Below are 20124 nucleotides of genomic sequence, written 5' to 3' on the forward strand. Positions count from 1 at the left end.
AAATGTTTATTTTCTTTGTAGGCGTTAGGCCTGCAATGAAACATTAGGTCAGTAATGAAAAATACAGAGCTTGCTTGCCCTTCATTTATAATATTATAGAGGATACAAACGTTAAAAAGCAAGTATAAAACCCTTAACAAAATATTAGCAAATTGAATCTTGCAATATATAGAAGAGAGAAATGCATTATGACCAAGAGGTTTATTCTGAGAATGCATGGTTGGTTCAACTTTGGAAAACCAATCAGTGTGATTTGCTATATCAACAGCAAAAATATGAAGAACCATATGACCATCTCAATAGATGCAGAAAAAGCACTTGACAAAACTCAGCATCCATTCATGATAAAAAACTGGGAATAGAAAGGAACCTCCTTAACCTGACAAAGATTACCTACAAAAACCCTACAGCTAGCATCATACTTAATGGTGAAAGACTGAATGCTTTCCCCTTAAAATTGGGAAAAAGACAAGAATATCTGCTTTCATCACTCTATTCAACATCATGCTGGAGGTTTTAGCCAGTATAGTAAGGCAAGAAAAAGAAATAAAACTTTCTTTACTGACATAAGATATTTTGTCTTACGTTTCAGGGAAAATCCCAAGAAATTTACAAAAGAAGCTGCTAAAACTCATGTTGGTTTAGAAAGATCATAGGATACAAGATTAATATATAGAAATCAATCAGCCTTCTTCATATTTAGAGATTGTTATACCATGGTTTTACTATATTGCTAATGATTATATATTTCCTAGAAACAAATATGCTGATGACTTTCAATCTTATTCAAACAAATCACTTTCCTCGGGAAAAAAAAACATCAGAATTTTAAAATAGTACAATTTACAATAGCATCAAAAATATTCCTTGTCCGCTAGCCAGTTAGTTCAGTCAGTTAGAGCACAGTGTTGATAACACCAAGATGAAGGGTTCAGATTCCCATACTGGCCAGTGCCCCCAAAATAAAATTTAAAAATCCATGTAGTATTGGCACAAGGATAGACATATAGAGTCCAGAAATAGACTATCACTAAATTTCTCTAAGATGTTTAATTTGGTTTGAAGTCATGCTTAGTAACTCTCCATGTCTCAGCATTGTCTTTGTTCCTCAGAAAGGAAAAAGAAATTTCTGAATTATATTTATAAAGAAAGAACAAAGATCAAAAGTTGAAAATCGGTATGAAGCTATAAATGTTAGTTTTTCCATGCAAGTAACTATTAAAATCATCATGCAATGAGACCCTTTTTCATTTTTGCTTGTAAACATGATTGAAAAAAAATAGTTCCTTAAAAAGGAACATAGTGATGAGTTGTTACTAGCATGAAAGTTAGCATTTAAAAATAGGTATTTTGAAATTTTCCTCCTAGTAGTCTTACCACTTGTGCAATCTGCAAGGAATACAGTGTCACATTCCCCATAACACTGTTCTTTGGCCGGCGGCCTTCCTCTCTGATCAGGACGTGTTGATGGAGCTACTCGAGCAGTGTGCAGATGGACTCTGGAAAGCTGAACGCTATGAGCTGATCGCTGACATCTACAAACTCATCATTCCCATTTATGAGAAGCGGAGGGATTTTGAGGTAGCCAAGTGACTTTTTGTTTTTTCCTATTTGAAAGGATACAGGTGTGACATATCCCCAGACCTGCCTATATGCAAAGAGCAAGCAGACCGTGGGTCAGTGATGAGCAGGTGATCTCTGACCCTCCACATTAAGCTGAAGGTGGGCACTAGTCACTGCCTCTAAAGAGTCATCAGGCATCACACATATATGGGCCCCACCTCCATGCAGACCCCCACATCTCGAACTACAAGGGTTACCACCCCAGCACCCCACTTTTGAAAGGTTGTCCTGAACATAGTTTTGTAATCACCAGGTGCCTTTGCCTCAGAACTCTTCTTTGTTCCATCTACATGGGAAAATAGTGCCCCTTCTTCCTGGGCTAGGGAGGTTGTCTGGTTTCTCTTAGCATATTCAAATGGAGTAGGAAAAACAAAGTTTAAAAATGGCATTGGAGGACTGCCTCTGACATCTCATGTTAGCTTGAAGACAATTTACTTACTATAATGTGGGAATTTGATGAGTCCTCATGCAGGTTGGCCCATTGGGTAGGAAACATTACCATTCATAAACAATCACTACAAGTTGTATAATCAAAATATATTCTTGTTTTTGTTTTTTTTTTTACTCAAGTTCAAGGAATTTTCTCCTACACTATCACGTTAAATTGTAATTTTAAAATTGATTCTGCTGTTTGCAAGTGGGAAGAAATGGGTTTGTTCTGCTTTCTAGAGGCTAGCGCATCTGTATGACACCCTGCACCGGGCCTACAGCAAAGTGACCGAGGTCATGCACTCGGGCCGCAGGCTCCTGGGCACCTACTTTCGAGTAGCCTTCTTTGGACAGGTTAGTCTCTCCATTCAGCAGGCTGTCCTAAGGCCGTACGTTTTTTGTTTTGTTTTTTTTTTTTTTTACAATTCTATAAAGTTATATCTTGTAAATTTTCTATTTTCTATAAATGCTGATCTGATGAATTTGTTGGATTTAGTATGATTGTTATCTTCCTCAGTAGTAAACTTTCTGCTTTTTTCCTTTCTGTCTTTTCTTTATTACTTTCTTAAGGCAGCGGTAAGTTCTTCCTCCGTAAGACATTTTTAGCAGTATGTTTGATACTTCAGTGTGGTTTGCAAGTTTCCTTTTCAAGTCTATATGTATATCTGTCTAGTCATTACAAACTCCAAAAAAAAAAATTAACATTTTATTCCATCTATAGAAATAAATCACTTGTTTCCTTATCCATTTATATTGCATGTATTAAACCAAAATTAAGACTTTCTGGTTTCCTTTGTGCCTGTTCATCTTTATCTTTTGTAATATAATATCTCCACAAATCCATTTACCATTGTAATATTTCAGAAACCCTATATAGAAGAGTTTACTTAAATTTAGCTTAAATTTTAACCTTCAAGTCTCTAACATTGCTAAATGATATAAATTATAATCCACTTATTTAGGGTGTGTGGTTTTCTATGAGCATTTTATAACCTTCAATTTATTCTGTTATTGTCTTTTATAACTTTATAGCAATACCAGTTTACAGACAGTGAAACAGATGTGGAGGTAATTACAGTAAATGCTTAAAAAGCAAGTAATGTAGTGAAATTACTGCATCTAAACTCCTAGTTTGATGTGGATGTTTTTTCGTTTCATGTTAGCCTGTTTTTTTAATATATGAATATATGTTTTTTGCACCATTTTCTCTCTTTTATTTTAGATGAGAAACTTTTTAAAAAATTATTTCAAATATTAACCCCAGTCTGCAGTTTTAAATTTTCAACCTTTTTCACTTTCCCATGCAATTCTAAGCCTGTAGTCAAACGTGATTGGTGCCAAAACAGACTGGTGATAATGAGAATATGTTCTGATATAGCACTACAGGTCTTAATATTTTTTCTCATTGGTAAAGCACAATACAATTTACAGAAGCTTTGTGTAACTTCTGCTAAACCTACTCCAGACCTGAATGCTTCAGTTCATGCCGTAAAATCCTGTGTAAATGGGAGCCATCAGGAGAAAAGGTGTATGCATTTCTGAGGCCTGCCCGTTGCAGGCTGCTGCTAATTTTTTAGTGAGTTCTACTTTTTGGGAATGTGAAACAGGCTTGACTCCATCATTAGACTTCACTGAGAGAACACAGTCTTGAATCCCAAATCTTTCATTTCACTCAACACTTAATGACAGCATTTTTGAATAATTTGCAATTTTGTGTTTTTCCTTTGTCTTTGCACCCAGACTTCACATTATTATTATTTTCCTTCCTATTCAAAAAGCCTCTTTAAGTAGGATTTTATTTTAGAGTCATCCCCGCACCCCCACCCCCTTTTTTTTACACCCTTATAACAAAAGAACCCTTCCTGGGTGGTGAGCTTTGGGCATATATTTGGGGGTAGCTCTAATTGTGCTTTGTATCACAGGGATTTTTTGAAGATGAAGATGGAAAGGAGTATATTTACAAAGAACCCAAACTCACACCTCTGTCTGAAATTTCTCAGAGACTCCTTAAACTTTATTCAGATAAATTTGGCTCTGAAAATGTCAAAATGATACAGGATTCTGGCAAGGTATGTCCATGTTTTGATAAGTTTCATAACAATATAATATTGTTCTGATTCTGTGTCATTGGTTACTTATTATATATTCATAAATGTGTACAGAAAGACAAACAGGAAAAAATTAAGTATGGTTGGCCTTGAGTGGCAGCTGTATTTTTTTCTTCTTACCTTTTTGTGTTTTCCATTACATGCTTGACATTAAGCAAATCTTTATTGCATACTTTTAAAAACATCTTTTATGAAATAATTAACATCTGAAGGGTTTTACCATTTTTAGTCCAGATGTTTAGAAACTCTCAAAGAGTAGGGTCCAAGGTTCTGTTACTGCACTCTTTTCCTGCACTTGCACTGTGCCTGGATGCCTGGACACTGTCACTGATTGTTGGATATGTGGACAGATGGGATAGACCAAAGAGTGAATTCACCAGCTAGCATGATTGTAGGAATGCGCTGTAGTTTCTGTTTAGAGAAGCTGCACATTTTTCCTGTACATTTATGTGTCCTGCACTCTTCAGGATATCTCCAGGAAGTTAGGTATCCCTCTGCTTCTTGAAACCCAGGCAAAGATAGAACTCCTGTCCTTTGTATTAAAAATGCTCCTCCTGGGCCGAGCCCGTGGCGCACTCGGTAGAGTGCTGCGCTGGGAGCGCAGCGACGCTCCCGCCGCGGGTTCGGATCCTATATAGGAATGACCGGTGCACTCACTGGCTGAGTGCCGGTCACGAAAAAATGACAAAAAAAAAAAAAAAAAAAAAATGCTCCTCCTCTGCAGCTCTCTACCAGCGATAAGCCCTGCTTCTTTCAAAGGGCACCATTTTGCAGTAATCCTTACTTCCATTTTTTTTTTTTTTTTTTGCTGGCTGGTCGGTACAGGGATCAAACCCTGGACCTTGGTGTTATTAGCCAAGGTTATCATGTTCTAATCAATCGGCCAGCCCCCTTTTCTGAGCTTTCCTTTGGAGTCCCCGGTGTCTACCGTGTGTTTCCTTGGGCTCATCATTTTCTCCAGAGAAGAATCCTCCAGTCTCCTGCCCGGGTAGGTGAAGAGCTAGGGAGAGGAGTGGGAAGGCAGGGGATAAACATCTAACTGCTAGATTCTGGATGCAGGAGAGGAGAAGGGAGAAGGGATCACGTCTGACCTGCAGCTCTCCCTTACCTGCCTTTGTTCCACTCTGAACCTTGTCCCTGCTTTCTGCTGAGACTAGTGAACCTACTTAGTTTTTCCAGACCAGTTTCTCCAGAGAATGACTTCTCCTCTTATGTGGAATTGGGACTAGGGAGGGGAACCTGGAGTTCCTGATGCCTGATGGACACTTTGGGCCACCTGTCCTGTTTTCCTCCCACACCTCACTCAGTCACTCTCATCTGAGGTGTCACAAGTACTGGTCATCCTTGGGCTTCTGAGGAGTGCACTGACTCACTGTCGCCACCTGTGTGGTAATGTGGGCTGGAACTCTCTCCACCCTGCCCCATCAGCCCACATTCCTCTATGCACTTGTCTCCCCAAATTGTTAAAAATCTCTCCTCACTGCTGTCTTCTGTCCTCTTTCCTGGGTCCTTGCGGGCTAATTCTTTACTGTCATTTTAATAGAGTTGTGCAAAGGAAAAGGGATAAACACATGTCACGGGACCATTTTTAACCAGAAACTTCAGTACAACCTTATTAAGACCTATGTATTTTGTAGACCAAATTACTCAGGTCCAGTTTTCCTTTTCTCTGAAACCTAAAGCTTTGTCTGGATCAAGTGCTGGCTTTAATATTACAGCCTGTTCTCTAGGTTCTTAATCATTCTTCCCCTTTTAATACGTGGCCCGTGATAGGGCAGCTGAAAGAGTCACTGGACCTCCTCCTCCACCAAACACCAGTCCTCCATTCCTTCTGCTAGTACATACATACAACCTTCAAAATGGAGAGTAGGGAAATGCCACTGAAAAATAGGCAAGAAAATTTCCTTCCCACTACCTTTAAATTATTTCTACTCAAGAAAGTTAGGTTTAATAGATTGAAATACAAGTATAATGATTGGCCAGATGGCTTTTTCTAAAATACAAGTAATAACTTCCTATACCTTTATTTTTTAACTTCTAAAGTGTAAGGCACTTTCACATCTATTTTTCATTTTTCTTCACAAACATCTCTGTTACAAGAACAGTAAAACCATCTCTCATTCATTGCCTGCCCTTGTACACGTACAGTCTTCTGAGCTCTCTGCACAGTCATTTCTTCTTTGTCCCCTTTTATTGCTCTAGAAAATTAAGTACAGTTAAAATGTGCAAAATTGATTTGCTTCCCCTATAAACTAGCTTTCGTTTCGGTAGGGAAAATGCCTATGTTTAATTTTCTATCATGTCACCATGAGGGCACCACCAATTCTAGCAATGTAGTTTTAGAAGCATTTATGTGCTGAGTTAATCAGGAACTAAACTTGTGTTAGTCTTAGATTAATCTGTACCTGTATTACATTAATCTACAGGTGTTTGCATCTGATCTGGTCTGTGTACAGAGTAATGATAATTTGGGGGCCTAGATTTCAATCATTTTTCCTAAAATTAAGCATTTTTCTCTTTAAACCAAACATATAAAAACACAGTTTAGGAAACAATCAGAGAAATCCAGACTGGGGAGTGGCAGGGGTCATTCAACAAGAAAACTAGCACGGTTTCTTCAAAAAATTAATGTCCTGAAAAAAAATAGTGGGGAATTCTCCTAAATTAAACAAGACTAGAGAGACATAACAACTAAATGTAAAGTGTGAACATTGATTAGATTCTTGTTCAGACACAAGTAGCTATAAATAACATTCTGGAGACATTTGAGAAGATGTTAATACAGACTGGGTGTTGGATGATATTAGGGAATTACTGTTAACTTTGGTAGGTTGATAATGTATTGTGGTTACAGAGGAGAGAGTCTTCATTTTCAGGAGAAACTGGCTGAAATATCCTGATGAGTACCACTTACTTTGAAATGGTTCAGCTAAAAAAGTGTGTGCCTGCGTGTGTGTGTGTGTGTGTGCCTGTGTGTGTGTGTGTGTGTGTGTGTGTGTGTGTGTGTGTGTATACATATTCATACATTTTGTATATGTGTGTGTATATTTGAAACAAATATAGCAAAATGTTAGCAGTTGTTGATCTAAGTGGTGGGTGTGTGGGTGTATGCTGTACTAAGTTTTCCCAACACATTTACTAATAAAAAGTTGGAAAAACAGCTGGGCAAGGGTTGAGAGATTCCTTCATATAGCACCAATCTTCCATTTCACTCATTCAATTAAAGGTCAACCCTAAGGATCTGGATTCCAAGTATGCATATATCCAGGTGACTCACGTGATCCCATTCTTTGATGAGAAAGAATTACAAGAAAGGAAAACGGAGTTTGAAAGATCACACAACATTCGCCGCTTCATGTTCGAGATGCCCTTTACCCAGGCTGGGAAAAGGCAGGGTGGGGTGGAAGAACAGTGCAAACGGCGCACAATATTGACAGGTAGGCTTCCCGAGAACCACATCCCGATGTCAGCTCCACCCCAAGATGAAGAGCTCTCCCAACTGGATAGTCCTTATTACTTTTGAATACTTCTGACATTTTTCTATTTATTTATTTACACTTTCTTCTTCTACCAGATTAGAAGTTCATATCCAATATAAGGTCACTTACCTTTTTTTGTATCTGATGAAAACAGTGGGCCCTTATCTGACCGGATGCTCTTGCACACAATTCTGGGTGATCTACAGCCTATCCCAAAACCCATGTGGAACCTCCCCAGTCTGTGCTGAGGGCATAGTGCTGTGTGTTCTCAGGGGAAGAGCCCTATCTCTACTACACAGGTTTCAGCATGGACCTGCTAGTAATTTTAGGCTGAGCAAGTAAATGGGATGTGAGGCTGGATCCCCTCCACCTCCTTGCTGACGGTAGCTGGCCAGCTTCAGCTTGAATACCTCCGGTCTAGGAAGCTCACTGTTCAGCTCATGCAGTTATAATTGATCCCTTCGGCACTGTTTCGCCATTGATAACCCATTCTTGGAAATGTGTTTTGCATCATTTCCCAGTTTCTGACAAGTGTAGAGTCATCTCGGGAGTGATTTTACCTTCTTTAGGGGAGCCTAACCTATCCATTCTTAGGTTAGGACCAGCAACATAATTGGCGCAACCTAAAATGACACATTTTCTTGACTTAAATAAGTGGGGGGAGGCCTGTTCAGAATGCCAGGTGTGTCGATAACACCATTTAGGCACATTTTCCAAGAGTGGCCTTAGCTACGTGGAGCAAGGAAAGTGCCCACTGCTTCCCTAGAAGTCTTGAGTTTCCCATCAGGGCAATGACATGGAATGTTGTAATTACACATTATCATAACAAATGAAAGGAGCACTGTTAGGGTGCTTCATTTCAGGTGGTTCTCAACTCTCACCAGTGAATTGTAAACTTTAAATGGGTGAGTTGTATGGGTTTGATTTATATCTCAATAATGCTGTTATCAAAAAAAGAGTATCGATTATTGTAAAATAGCTCAGGACAGCGTATCACAGGGCATCTTTCACCCTCCCTATGAGGGAAATGGGTTAAAAGTTTAAAAAAACAAAAACAAATCTACATTCTTAAAGTGTTTCTGCTTCTGCTTTTATAATAATAAGAAAACATATGTAAAGTACAAACAATATGGTCCTCACAAACATTAGCCCTCCCCCCACCATATGTGAATGAATTATTTTTCTAATGGATACCTCAGTAGCAAATTTAAGCAAGAAAACTACATTTCTATTTGGAATCTTTTTACAGGAATTACCAGCTTACTCTGTTTGTCTGTACAGCTCTGATGACATTACTTGTGATTCTTTAAATCAGTGGTTATCAAAGGTTGTTCTAGGATCAGCCGCAGCAGCATCCCCAGGAACTTGTTAGAAATGCAAATTCTCAGGCCCCAGCCCCAGACCTGCTTAATCAGAAGCTCTAGGGGTGGGGCCCAGCTATCTGTGTTCATCAAGCCCTTGATATGATTCTGATGCACACTCATTTGAGAAGTGCTGCTTTAAGTAAACCTAGCTCACTGCTGAGCAAGGCCAGGATTTTTATTAGGATTATTAAGGTAGCATACTGATTCTTAAACAGTTATCATAGGGTGTTTTTCCTGGGCATATTTCCCCTAGGGTTATAGTTCTCCATTTTGTTACAGAACTATTTTTGATTAGATAAAGCTTGTGAGCAAAGCTCCATATCTGCCAGAACAGAGAGGACAAAGAGTAACGCCACTGCAGCAAGAGGCAGAGCAGACACACAGGTGCCTGGGGGCGGGGATCAGGGGAATGATCACCTTCCACAGCTGTGGGGCTGGGAGAGCGTGGGCAGTGGAGAGCCTGGCCTGGGGTCCTGGAGATCTGGGTCACATCTTCACAGTGTGACTTTGGATGGGTTACTCAACCTCTCTGTGCCTTAGTTTCCTCATCTGTAAAATGAGTTGTAACATCTATATTGTGTGAAATAATTTCGTAAATTGTAACCAGGAGGGAAAGAATTTACTTCATTTTGCTAGATCTCATCTACCATTGAGCTCCTTGCCTTTTGGGGTTGATTATGAGCAAAAGAGGATTACAGTACAATAAAACACACACACAAAGATGAAGTTTTTGCCCTGAAAAACCTCAAAATATTGAAAGAATTGTTACTGGGCAGCTTAAAGATTTAAAGAAAGGGTTATAAAAATGCTACTAAAAATATATACTCCATATCAATCTTTAGTTAAAGATAAACACGCTGGGACATTCTGAAGGCTTCAAAGTTGTGAGTTTTCCCTTCAGTTATTAATGCTTTAGGTTATTCTTCCACTGTGTTGCGTCAGTCTGACTTTTGGCCTTCCAGGTTGTAGGGGAGTCCTGGCCTTCCCTGCCCTCTGAATTTGGCAAAGATTCACTTTCCTGGATAGTTCCCAGTCCATTAGCTGCAACTGTGTGATCATTTGAAAAACCTCGTGATCCTCCTCTAGCTCCTTTGGTGGAAATTTCTGAGCCTAGCCCGCAACAAGATCCTCCCTTTCCTTCTTTCATAGAACTTCTGCTGAGGAGTTTCTTCCTAATCACTGTTCAAAAGTCTTACAAATCATGCCCAGACTCCTACGCAGATTGGAAATATCCTGCTGCCCTCCGCCTTCTATTCAGTCCAAGCAGGCCTTACAGGCACCACACTTATCAGTTCTGTCTTCCTCATTCCTTTCTCAAGGGCCACAGATCACTTCTGTGGGCCATTTATTTATAACATAATGGCTTGCTCAGTCAGTCTGCCTTTTAGGGCTGCTTTGCTCTCTCTTGTAGTTATTTGAGCAGTAATGCATTCCTTTATTCATTCAACAAAATTTATTGAGCACTGACAGTGTTCCAACTTGGAATACTAACAAAACAAAGATCTGTGACCCTGTGCAGCTTAGATTCAAACAGGAGAGACAGATGATAGATAGTCAATGAGTAAATGTACCTGTGTTATGGACAGAAGCAAAAGGAGACTGGGAATGTGGGGTTGAAATGAGGTAGCTGGGGTCAGCATCACTGAGGAGGTGACGTCTGAGGTGAGGGGTGGGCCATGCACACATCTGGGGGGAGAAGAAGCTGCAGGGCACAGAGGGTGCCCATGCCTGGGGTTTTCAGGGAACAAGAAGGAGGCCATTGTGGCTGGAGGCTGAGAGAGAGGAGTAGACATGAGGCCAGCAAGGATGCGAGGAACAGCTGGGTGGCAGGGGCGTATCCCAGATCAGATGGACCTGGTGGGCTCAGCAGGGACTGAGTTTTTTCTGAGTAGCAGTGTTTTACCTCTCCTTTACCTCTTGACGTCTCCAGTTACTGTCACAAGCAGCAGTGGCTCAAGATTTTTACAGAGTGAAATCGGTATAATCATGGACACCTCACAAACATTACCCTTAAAGTTGGTTTTTCTCTCTGAAATAGTGGAGCTATCACTCTATGGCACTCAAAAATACTGTGATGCTAATTGCAGTGTTGTGACATAGCCATTAGCCCCATTTGACATTTCCACAGGGACTCCTTCCTTACAAAAGGAATGTGGTGGCATTCCTCTATAAAGCACATCAGGCTATCTATCCCAATACAGGAATATCTTCCTCTGGTCAGAGTGCTGCTTTCCTGGCTGGTAAGCACCAATGCCTAGTTCTTGTTATCCTACAAAAGGAGCCTTCATTCAAAGAGGATTAATCAGTCCTGGTGCTGCTATTTAAAAACTGTGTCCACGAGGAACACAAAAGAAACCCAAGGCAGAGACCTTTGACCTGCAACTGATAAAACACTTTGAGAGTAGAACAGGCCTTTAAATGTGTGACAGATGAGGTTGGACATCTTTTCCAGCTTTTTCAACATGTTGGTTGGCCCATAGGAACTGTGTTTTAAGGGCACTGACCCTTTTTCCTGTTTTGTGTTAAGTCCTTCCTGAATAAACTCTCCCCAGCCACTTACTTAGTTGTAATGAATCCAAACATGACCAAACCCATCTTACTTTTGCTTGCTAAAAAATAAAATTTAAGTGCATATCTACATGCTTATTAGTAAATATATATTAAATGAGAATATCATGGATATGTATGTACCATATAAAGCAACAAGATAGAAATGTGGAAAAGACCCAAATTAGAACCTACTGTTTTTCTGTTAATTTTTAAACTAATTCTTTGGTATTGATATGTTCAGCTATCTTCTTATTATAAATGAAAACAAATTTAATCAACTTTTTTGGTTAAAAAAATGTATAAGAAAAAATAAATACTTTTATTTATATTTCTTGTTTGTTCCTATAAGTTCCAAAATACCTTTATTAATACTGCAGCTCTAACAGTTTGTGAATTTCTCGTTCACGAAATTCTTTGCTTGGAAATATATTCTCATTTGTTATTTTTCATTGATTTCTCATATCTGTGCAAATTTAGTATATGATTCAAAGTGGTTCTGTGGAGAAAAATGAATTTTCACAAGGATAGTTTTATGGAACTATTTTCTAGACTTAATATGTTATGTAATATAAAACTGTTTAGTCTTTGGTGTTTTCAAAGGAATCTTCTACTAACACTCAGATCTCACAACTTCCAAGGAATGTAGGGCGTTTATGGGTGAGAAAATTGAGCAAGAAATGATAAAAATGATTTCTTCAAAGACACACTTCTCACATTAAAGTGATAACAGGGATTCAGCTCTATTGACTTTATATGATACAACCTGTCATTAAACATACACGGTTGAAAATGAAGACAGTATTCTGGTTCCACAAATAACTGGCATGTGACTTTGGCAAGCTTTGGGATCCTTTTCTGTAAAATGGGAATAATAACTACTTCTACCTCATAATGATAAAGATGGTGCAAACCATGTAATGCTTCTGGACCTCGTTCCTCTGCAGCAATACACTGTTTCCCTTATGTGAAGAAGCGGATCCCTGTCATGTACCAGCACCACACAGATCTGAACCCCATTGAAGTGGCCATTGATGAGATGAGTAAGAAGGTGGCTGAGCTCCGGCAGCTGTGCTCCTCGGCTGATGTAGACATGATCAAACTGCAGCTCAAACTCCAGGGTAGTGTGAGCGTTCAGGTGAGCCAGGCAAAGCCAGCCTCAGGGCAACCAAGTGAAAAGCTCCCTTGCGCCTTGGTGAATTTCAGGTCGTTCAAACCAGCAAGGTCTGGTTTAGATCCTTGGTTTTTCAGGTGATCCCCCTTACCTTCCTGCAGTTTCCCCTGATATCAGAGGTGGAGGTAGCCTTAGGACCTCCACTCATCCCCACCTATGAGATCTGTCATGCTCACTAAGCTGAGTGCTGGGAACAAGAGACCACTCTCCATATTAACCTGATTTTCTAGTAATTTGGGGAATTCTAAGTGCCTGATTCTAGGTGTTTTGGATGCATCAAGACTCTTCTGAGTATAAGGATAGCTGTAGGTTTTCTTATAAAATTGTTGTTTTCTGGTTTCTGTGAAAGTTGTATCTGAAAAAGTACCTTAAGTTCTACTCTCTTAACAGTATATTTCGATTAACAGAAATTCTTCATTTTAATTTAGCCTACTCAATCAATTTTTCATTTACTGGTGGCATTTTTTTGTGTTCCCTTTAAGAAATTTGTGCCTACTCCAAGATTTAAAGATGTTCTCCTCTTTTGTTCAGCATTTACATTTAGATTTGCAATCCATCTGGAATTGATTTTTGAATGTGATATAGGGTAAGAGTCAAGATACATTTTTTCTATATGGTCATCCAAGTGAAGTGTACCATTTATTGAAAAGATCACCTTTGATCTAAGTATGGATTAACAAATACGTCCAGTTTGCTTTTGATATATGCACTTTTCTGTTTGCATATTACACTTCAATAAGAGGTTTTTTTAAAGTTATCTTATGTGGATTCTTGGATAATTGGTAAATGTTAAATCATTTCCCTCTAGTGACCACTATGCTTCTTGCTTTATCGATATTTCTAAGTGTATATAAATAATTCAAGCGTGTGTGTGTGTGTGTGTGTGTGTGTGTGTGTGTGTGTGTGTATGTGTGTATCCTATATCCCATTGTTTTCTTTTTTCTTTCAAAAAGGGTATGTTTATGACAGTTACATGTAAATTGTAATATCTAGGTTTAGGGTTTTTTGGTTAATTTTTCTGAATCCAGTTTTTTGTTAACTTTTCATCAGATCCACTCTAAAGAATCATGAGTTGTTGCCTTACATTTTTCTAAATGTCATTTGCCACAAATTATTTACAGATGTTTTCAATCTCTTCCCTTATGGCCTGAAAGACTTGATGTGCCAAAATAAATCAGCTAGTGAATATAAATATTCCAGCGATGTGAGTGATTACATAACGGGGGCCAGAGGCCACCACTTTCTACAGCTAAAATCGAAATCACTGAATAACATGACGTGGGCACATCCAGCCTCTGTTAAGAGGCCAGCGGAGGGGTGTGGGCACTAGTAAAGGGTGGGACTGGATAGCCTGAGCTTTCTAAAGGGCAAAATATGCCCTGCCATTAAATTTATACTTAAGTTTATTAAGTATTAAGTTTATACTTGTGCCACCAAGTATAACAAGAATGTTGGAGCCAGAGGAAATAAATTTTATCATTTTATTTGTGTATTTCTGTAATTCTTTCACCCAGAGGCTCACTGGGGTTGCTGCTTTACGCGACAGAGCTGTCTGCATGGCTTCTTGGCACCGCACTCCAAGATCTTGTTATATTTGACCCAGCGAAGTCTCATAAGCTTTCCTCTATGCGTCTTCTTAAAATTGTTGGGTCGTCTTCGAGTTATTCACGTGGTTCCAGCCTAATGCTGGATACATCCTGCCCTTACACATTAAGTCATCACGGGAGGTTAGCTAATTGTTCCTGCCTCAGAGGCCCCACCTCTCACCATTGTGGCTGATACCCTCCTGTCTCCCCACGTCTGGTGTGAATTGTCGTGGCTCAGTGCTCCTGCCATGACTGTACATGTCCTGCACACCTTGGACCAGAACCACAGACACACAGTTCTTTCTACTCCCTTGCTTTCCAGTCCCACCATAACTTCCAGGAAAAATTAGGCAATGACTGCATGGTTGAGTACTTTCCAAGCTGTCACAAATGCCTGGAGCATTCTCCTTCTAATCCCAGTGTGTCCGGTCTTTTTTCTCATCACATTCCTGTATTTCCTGACTTATCCAACTTCAGAGAACTCTTCGTAGCTCACTGAGAGATGCAGGGTTTGGCGCACTCCCCATGTTCCTAGAAGCTCCCAATCTCTGGCTGCCCAGCACACCTCAGATGGTTACTTCATCCGAGACAGCAAATCAGTTTGCTCAGGGCTGTCTGCACAGTTCAATGAAGTGAACACTTGTTTTTTTTAAAACTGGCATGCATACTATATTCTTTCCCTTTTTCACTGAATTTGCCAGATTAACCTGTTAGTTCAGAGTAGTGTAGCAAATTCCAGTGGCTAAACACCTTTCTAGTAAGAATACTTGACCTGGAATTGAAGACTTGGGCTCTGACCTGTGGCATTTTGCTTATTGGCTGTTCAAACTTGAACAGGTCCTTAAGTTTTCCGAGCATCAGTTTCTTCATACATAAAATGAACCATCATCTGAGGATGGCTGAGAGGATGAAATCAAGCAACATATAACCGTATACACTTCATTCATGGTTTCCTCTTTGGTCGTTAAGTTCCTAGAAGGCAGGAGTCATGACTAACTCACTCAAACAGTGTTTTTAGTGCATGCCAACTGAAACTAAATAAATGACAGTAGTAATTTTCTTCCTAACATTATTTAAAGTCTTTGTTCTTTATCTAGGTCAATGCTGGTCCACTAGCCTATGCCCGAGCTTTCTTAGATGACACAAACACAAAAAGATATCCTGACAATAAGGTGAAATTGCTTAAGGAAGTTTTCAGGTAAAGCACACTGAAAATGTCTTTTTTCTCTTCAAATATTGATCATTTCTGTGCTCAATTAGCAAAGAGATGCTACCAGCTGAACTCATTCTTTGTCTTCCGCATGCCTTTATTTCACCCTCCCACACCTTTTCAGGCAATTTGTGGAAGCTTGTGGTCAAGCTTTAGCAGTCAACGAGCGTCTGATTAAAGAAGACCAGTTAGAGTATCAGGAAGAAATGAAGACCAACTACAGGGAAATGGCAAAAGAGCTCTCTGAAATCATGCATGCGCAGGTAAGTGCCACACCGGCCGTGGCAGCTGGCAGTTCTTCTCATTGAAGATGAGTGGATTAGTCGGGTCTCAAGCACACTTTGTGATGGCCTTGTAAGCCTTCTGATATCCTTCCAGAGTTTTGACACCTGAAGACAAATGTAGCATACCACACTCCCGCTGTTCTCTGGTCCCGGGTTATTTGGCAAACAGCTAATACGTTGCCCATTGAAAGCAGCTGGGGGAGAGCAGCCCCTACCCCATCATTTCATAAGCTTTGGCTCCCTCCACCCCAGTCCAGACACACACACACACACACACACACACTCACACACACAGCCCCATACACAAAAGAAAAATATCCATGATATTCTTACAGCCTTCTTGATACACTCAATCCTTTGAGAGAACAGGGCTTACTGGCCTGGCTTAAAACATTATCTGTTGTATTATATGTCTTTTGCCATTTAAAAATACATAGTTATTTGATATTTGGCTCTTTCCAGCTGACCTGGATGCCGTAGTGGATTCTTCGTGGCCACTTCTTTTAGGTTCCTTGCCATGACAGGCATCTTTCCTGAATACGTGAATTTCTTTAGTAGGATTCTGTATGTGGGTTCAGTACTCATCCCAGGAGACAGCCACCCACCGTACCAAGTGAATGTCAAAGAGAAGCATCCATTCTCCCAAACCACAGTGACTTTGTCTGAATCACTGTCCTGGTCTTTATTTTTTTAATTAAAAAAAAATTTTTTTTTGTCCTTTTTCTATGACCGCACTCAGCCAGTGAGCAAACCGGCCATCCCTATATAGGATCCGAACCCGCGGCGGGAGCACTGCTGCGCTCCCAGCGCCGCACTCTCCCGCGTGAGCTACGGGGTCGGCCCTGTCCTGGTCTTTATGATTAATGTTAGCACCTTGATAACACATAAACCCGGTTTTGTCTGTTTCCAATGTTGTTATCTTTCAGGCTCGTAAAATGGACACCAGGGCTGCTTGTGTCAGTTATCATATCACATAAAGATTTAGTTAGGAAGTTTCTGTTGCAGGAAACTAACTTCAGTGTTTGAGCTTTAACTACTTGCTTTTTTTTCTCCTTCATGCTAACAAATTCAGATGGGATGGTAATGTCATTTTTTAATTTTATTTTTCTGATAAACTGACTCACGTGAAGTTATTACTAAGTTTGAGCGACTGCAGACATTGGCGTAATGACAATCCATGTGCAAAGGAAAGCAACCCTTTTCTGGACATTTAAAAAAGTAGAAAAAAAATTGAAATGATTAATGTGTGAATAATTAAGCAGAAAGGGAGGGTCTCGTGGGAATGAACTCAAGACCTTTTCCATGGAGCTTCCAGATTCCTATAGAACAGAGAGCTTGATCAGTGGGTACGAGCATTTGGTACTAGAAAAGATGAAACTAGGAAGAAGTTATGGGCTGAAACTATTAAACTCTCAGATTGTATGGACTTCTAATGCAATGCTTTACTCTCATCTGTACCTTGAACTTCCCATTATGTCAACAACTATGAAGATTGAATCCCTTTCAGCCCTTAAGCCAAAAGGGTTGTGACCTGGGGTAGATTTGCTTCTGTTGTTTCCAGAGGAACCTCTGCATGTGTGGGTTCTGAGTCTCCACCTGGCAAGAGGTCGATTCTTACACTTAGATTCCATCAGGCGCCTCTGGGAGCAAAAAGATATGTGTTCAGGGTCAGAGGGTAGCCACTCTCTCTTTGCCATGATGGAAATTTGTAAGACCCTGAGAAAAGGAGCCAGGAGAGAACACAGATACTCCAAATTCATTTTAAAAGGCTATTTCAAGGGACAAGGCTTAGGTTGTGTACCAATCAAGTATGTGTAAGATAGACCTCAAGCCACCTTATGATCTGGTAAGTCTAGAAAGCTCTCTACTCTAACTTGTAAAGGAAACAAAACATGTTGTTCTTGCCTTTCTCCTTACAATTCTAATCTGAAAATGGTCAATTGCTAGATAATCAGAAATAGTCTCTCTGCAAACTGCCAAAGCCAAGGTATCTTGGCACACCATTATTCACAGTACCAGAGTGACTATTGGATGACAGCTTTGTGTTTTACGTGAAACTCACCATTTTGAGAAATGTTTGTTTGGGGCATTTCACTTTGATAATGTTGTGTTTCTGTGCCTCAAGATTTGCCCCCTGGAGGAGAAGACAAGCGTTTTACCGAATTCCCTCCACATCTTTAATGCCATCAGTGGAACTCCAACAAGCACCATGGTCCACGGGATGACCAGCTCGTCCTCAGTTGTGTGATTGCACCTGGTGGATGTGCGTGGGGACTTGCTTTGTCATTTTCAAACTCAGGATGATTTCTAAAGCCAATCGCTGGGGAGACCGAGCACAGGGAGAAGCCAAGGGGAATGGGAGAGAAGGGAATAAAGAACTGTGTTATTTCATAGCAGATTTTCTATAGGAGTCCTAAGAGGGTACACATATTTTTTTAATTCTCACTGGCAATATTCACAGTTTCCATTGTGTTTTAACAGAGGTATGTGGTGTATACTCTTAAGCTGGAGTTAAATTTTATTCTTCCCTACATAGTAGTATTAAAATAAATGGCCTAAAGAAAAAAGCGTTCTGGAATGTACATAGCAGGGACAGCAGCACTGAAATTGAGGCTAAGGTGACCTTGTGCCCTTAGGCTAAGCTGGAAAATCTTGAAAATATTTTTTTTTCCTGTGGCACATTCATGTTGAATACAAGAACTATTTTTGTGACTAGTTTTTGATGACCTAAGGAAACTGACCATTGTTGTTTTTGTACCAGTGAACCAGGAGATTTAGTGCTTTTATACTCATTTCCTTGCATTTAAAAAAATATGAAAGCTTAAGAAACTATGTGAGCTTAAAACTAATCAAGCAGTTTAGAACCAAAGGCCTATATTAATAAACACAACTATGCTAAAAAGTAAAAAGTAGTACAGTATATTGTCATGTATATATGGTTTGTTAATACCGTGTTGGCATTCTGTACATACATGTATAACATTTCTACATTTTTAATACATCAGCTTCTGCATTAAGTTTAATTGTGACAGATTTGTGCTGTTCTTAGTATATGAAATACATTTGACTTTACTGTTTTATTCTTGTACATAAAAGAGTGCAATATGAAGATGTACACAGTCTTTGCTATATTAGGTTCATAAACTTTTAAAACTTTAGTCCTTTTGCCAAAATGGAGTATGTAATTGGTAAATCATAAATTCTGTGGTGAATGGTGATATAATTTAAAGCTTTCACCATGTTATATTTTCTTTTAAGACATTAACTTAGTAATTTTATATTTGGGAAAATAAAGGTTTTTAATTTTATTTAACTGGAATCACTGCCCTGCTGTAATTAAACATTCTGTACCACATCTGTATTAAAAATAACATTGCTGATTTTCCAGTAGTGAATACTGGGTATTTATTGTTTGACAGTACTAAGAGGGGCAGGATACTGAAATCCTTGGGGGTGAAATAACATGGTTTCTGAAATTTTCTTTAAAATACTTGATGGGGGAAGAGGGTGGGTTAATAAAACAAGATTATAAGGTATTGGTAACTATTGAAGCTGAGGCTGGGAACATGGAGAATCATAATCCCAGTTTCTCTGCTTTTGTGGAAGTCTTCATGATATAGATTTCAAGAGGCAAGTCTAGGGATCCTATCTGCCAGAGGACTTGGATGAATGCTTTGTTGTATAGTGGTCCAGCTCTGAATTATACCAGTGATTCCCAAGTACATGTAGATGCTTTTTCACCTCCAGCTTTTTCTCTTCAACTAGAGCAAGGCTTCCGTCTTTCTCATCTCCTTTACTTGCTTTGAGATGAATACTCTGGGATAAGATGGTCGTTTATCCCAGCAATGGTAGGTGGCCACGTGTGCACACACACACCCTGATCCACACAGTGTCACAAACACTGAACTGGGACATGTGACAGCTCAGGTTGCAGGTGTTGGTCCTGGTTCTGGTGTGTCCAGTAACCCCGGCAGGTGAGTCAGTTTGTTGTCACTCAGCCCCATATATCCCAGTGACGGAAGGAAGAGAAGACTGTCTACAAGGAATAAAATAGCTGTTTTTTCTACTTGAAGGATTGCAAAGGCTATCTTCTTATGTGACCAATTTCGAGAAAACTTGAGATGCTGTGTACCTCTTGAGCCCCCAGTAGCCAGGGTCTTGTGGCATCTGAAACATTCTCCCTTTATCGATGGTAAGAAGAGATCGTGAAGAGATGAAGATGAGACGGTGAAGGATCATGGTGACTCACTAGGGTCTACAGCCAGTTCATTAGTCTGCTTGGACATAGGGCTTAAGAAAAGTCTCAGTAGATGTTTGTCT

At 39.7% G+C, this 20124-nt stretch overlaps 1 protein-coding gene across 9 annotated transcripts in view; it reads left to right on the forward strand.

Annotated features, from left to right (window-relative positions):
- DOCK9 (dedicator of cytokinesis 9) overlaps positions 1 to 18769 on the forward strand; it is a 271464-nt gene extending 252695 nt beyond the window's left edge. For all 9 annotated transcript variants that reach the window (XM_063103055.1, XM_063103059.1, XM_063103061.1 and 6 more), the window contains 8 exons: positions 1459 to 1581; positions 2293 to 2406; positions 3975 to 4121; positions 7387 to 7597; positions 12498 to 12688; positions 15408 to 15508; positions 15645 to 15783; positions 17930 to 18769. In XM_063103055.1, the coding sequence (XP_062959125.1) occupies positions 1459 to 1581; positions 2293 to 2406; positions 3975 to 4121; positions 7387 to 7597; positions 12498 to 12688; positions 15408 to 15508; positions 15645 to 15783; positions 17930 to 18052 (1149 nt within the window). In that variant the 3' untranslated portion in view covers positions 18053 to 18769. The remainder of the gene's footprint in view (positions 1 to 1458; positions 1582 to 2292; positions 2407 to 3974; positions 4122 to 7386; positions 7598 to 12497; positions 12689 to 15407; positions 15509 to 15644; positions 15784 to 17929) is intronic.
- The last annotated feature ends 1355 nt before the right edge of the window (positions 18770 to 20124 follow it).

Source organism: Cynocephalus volans, chromosome 7, assembly GCF_027409185.1.
Source record: "Cynocephalus volans isolate mCynVol1 chromosome 7, mCynVol1.pri, whole genome shotgun sequence".
In the NCBI taxonomy this organism is placed as follows: domain Eukaryota; kingdom Metazoa; phylum Chordata; class Mammalia; order Dermoptera; family Cynocephalidae; genus Cynocephalus; species Cynocephalus volans.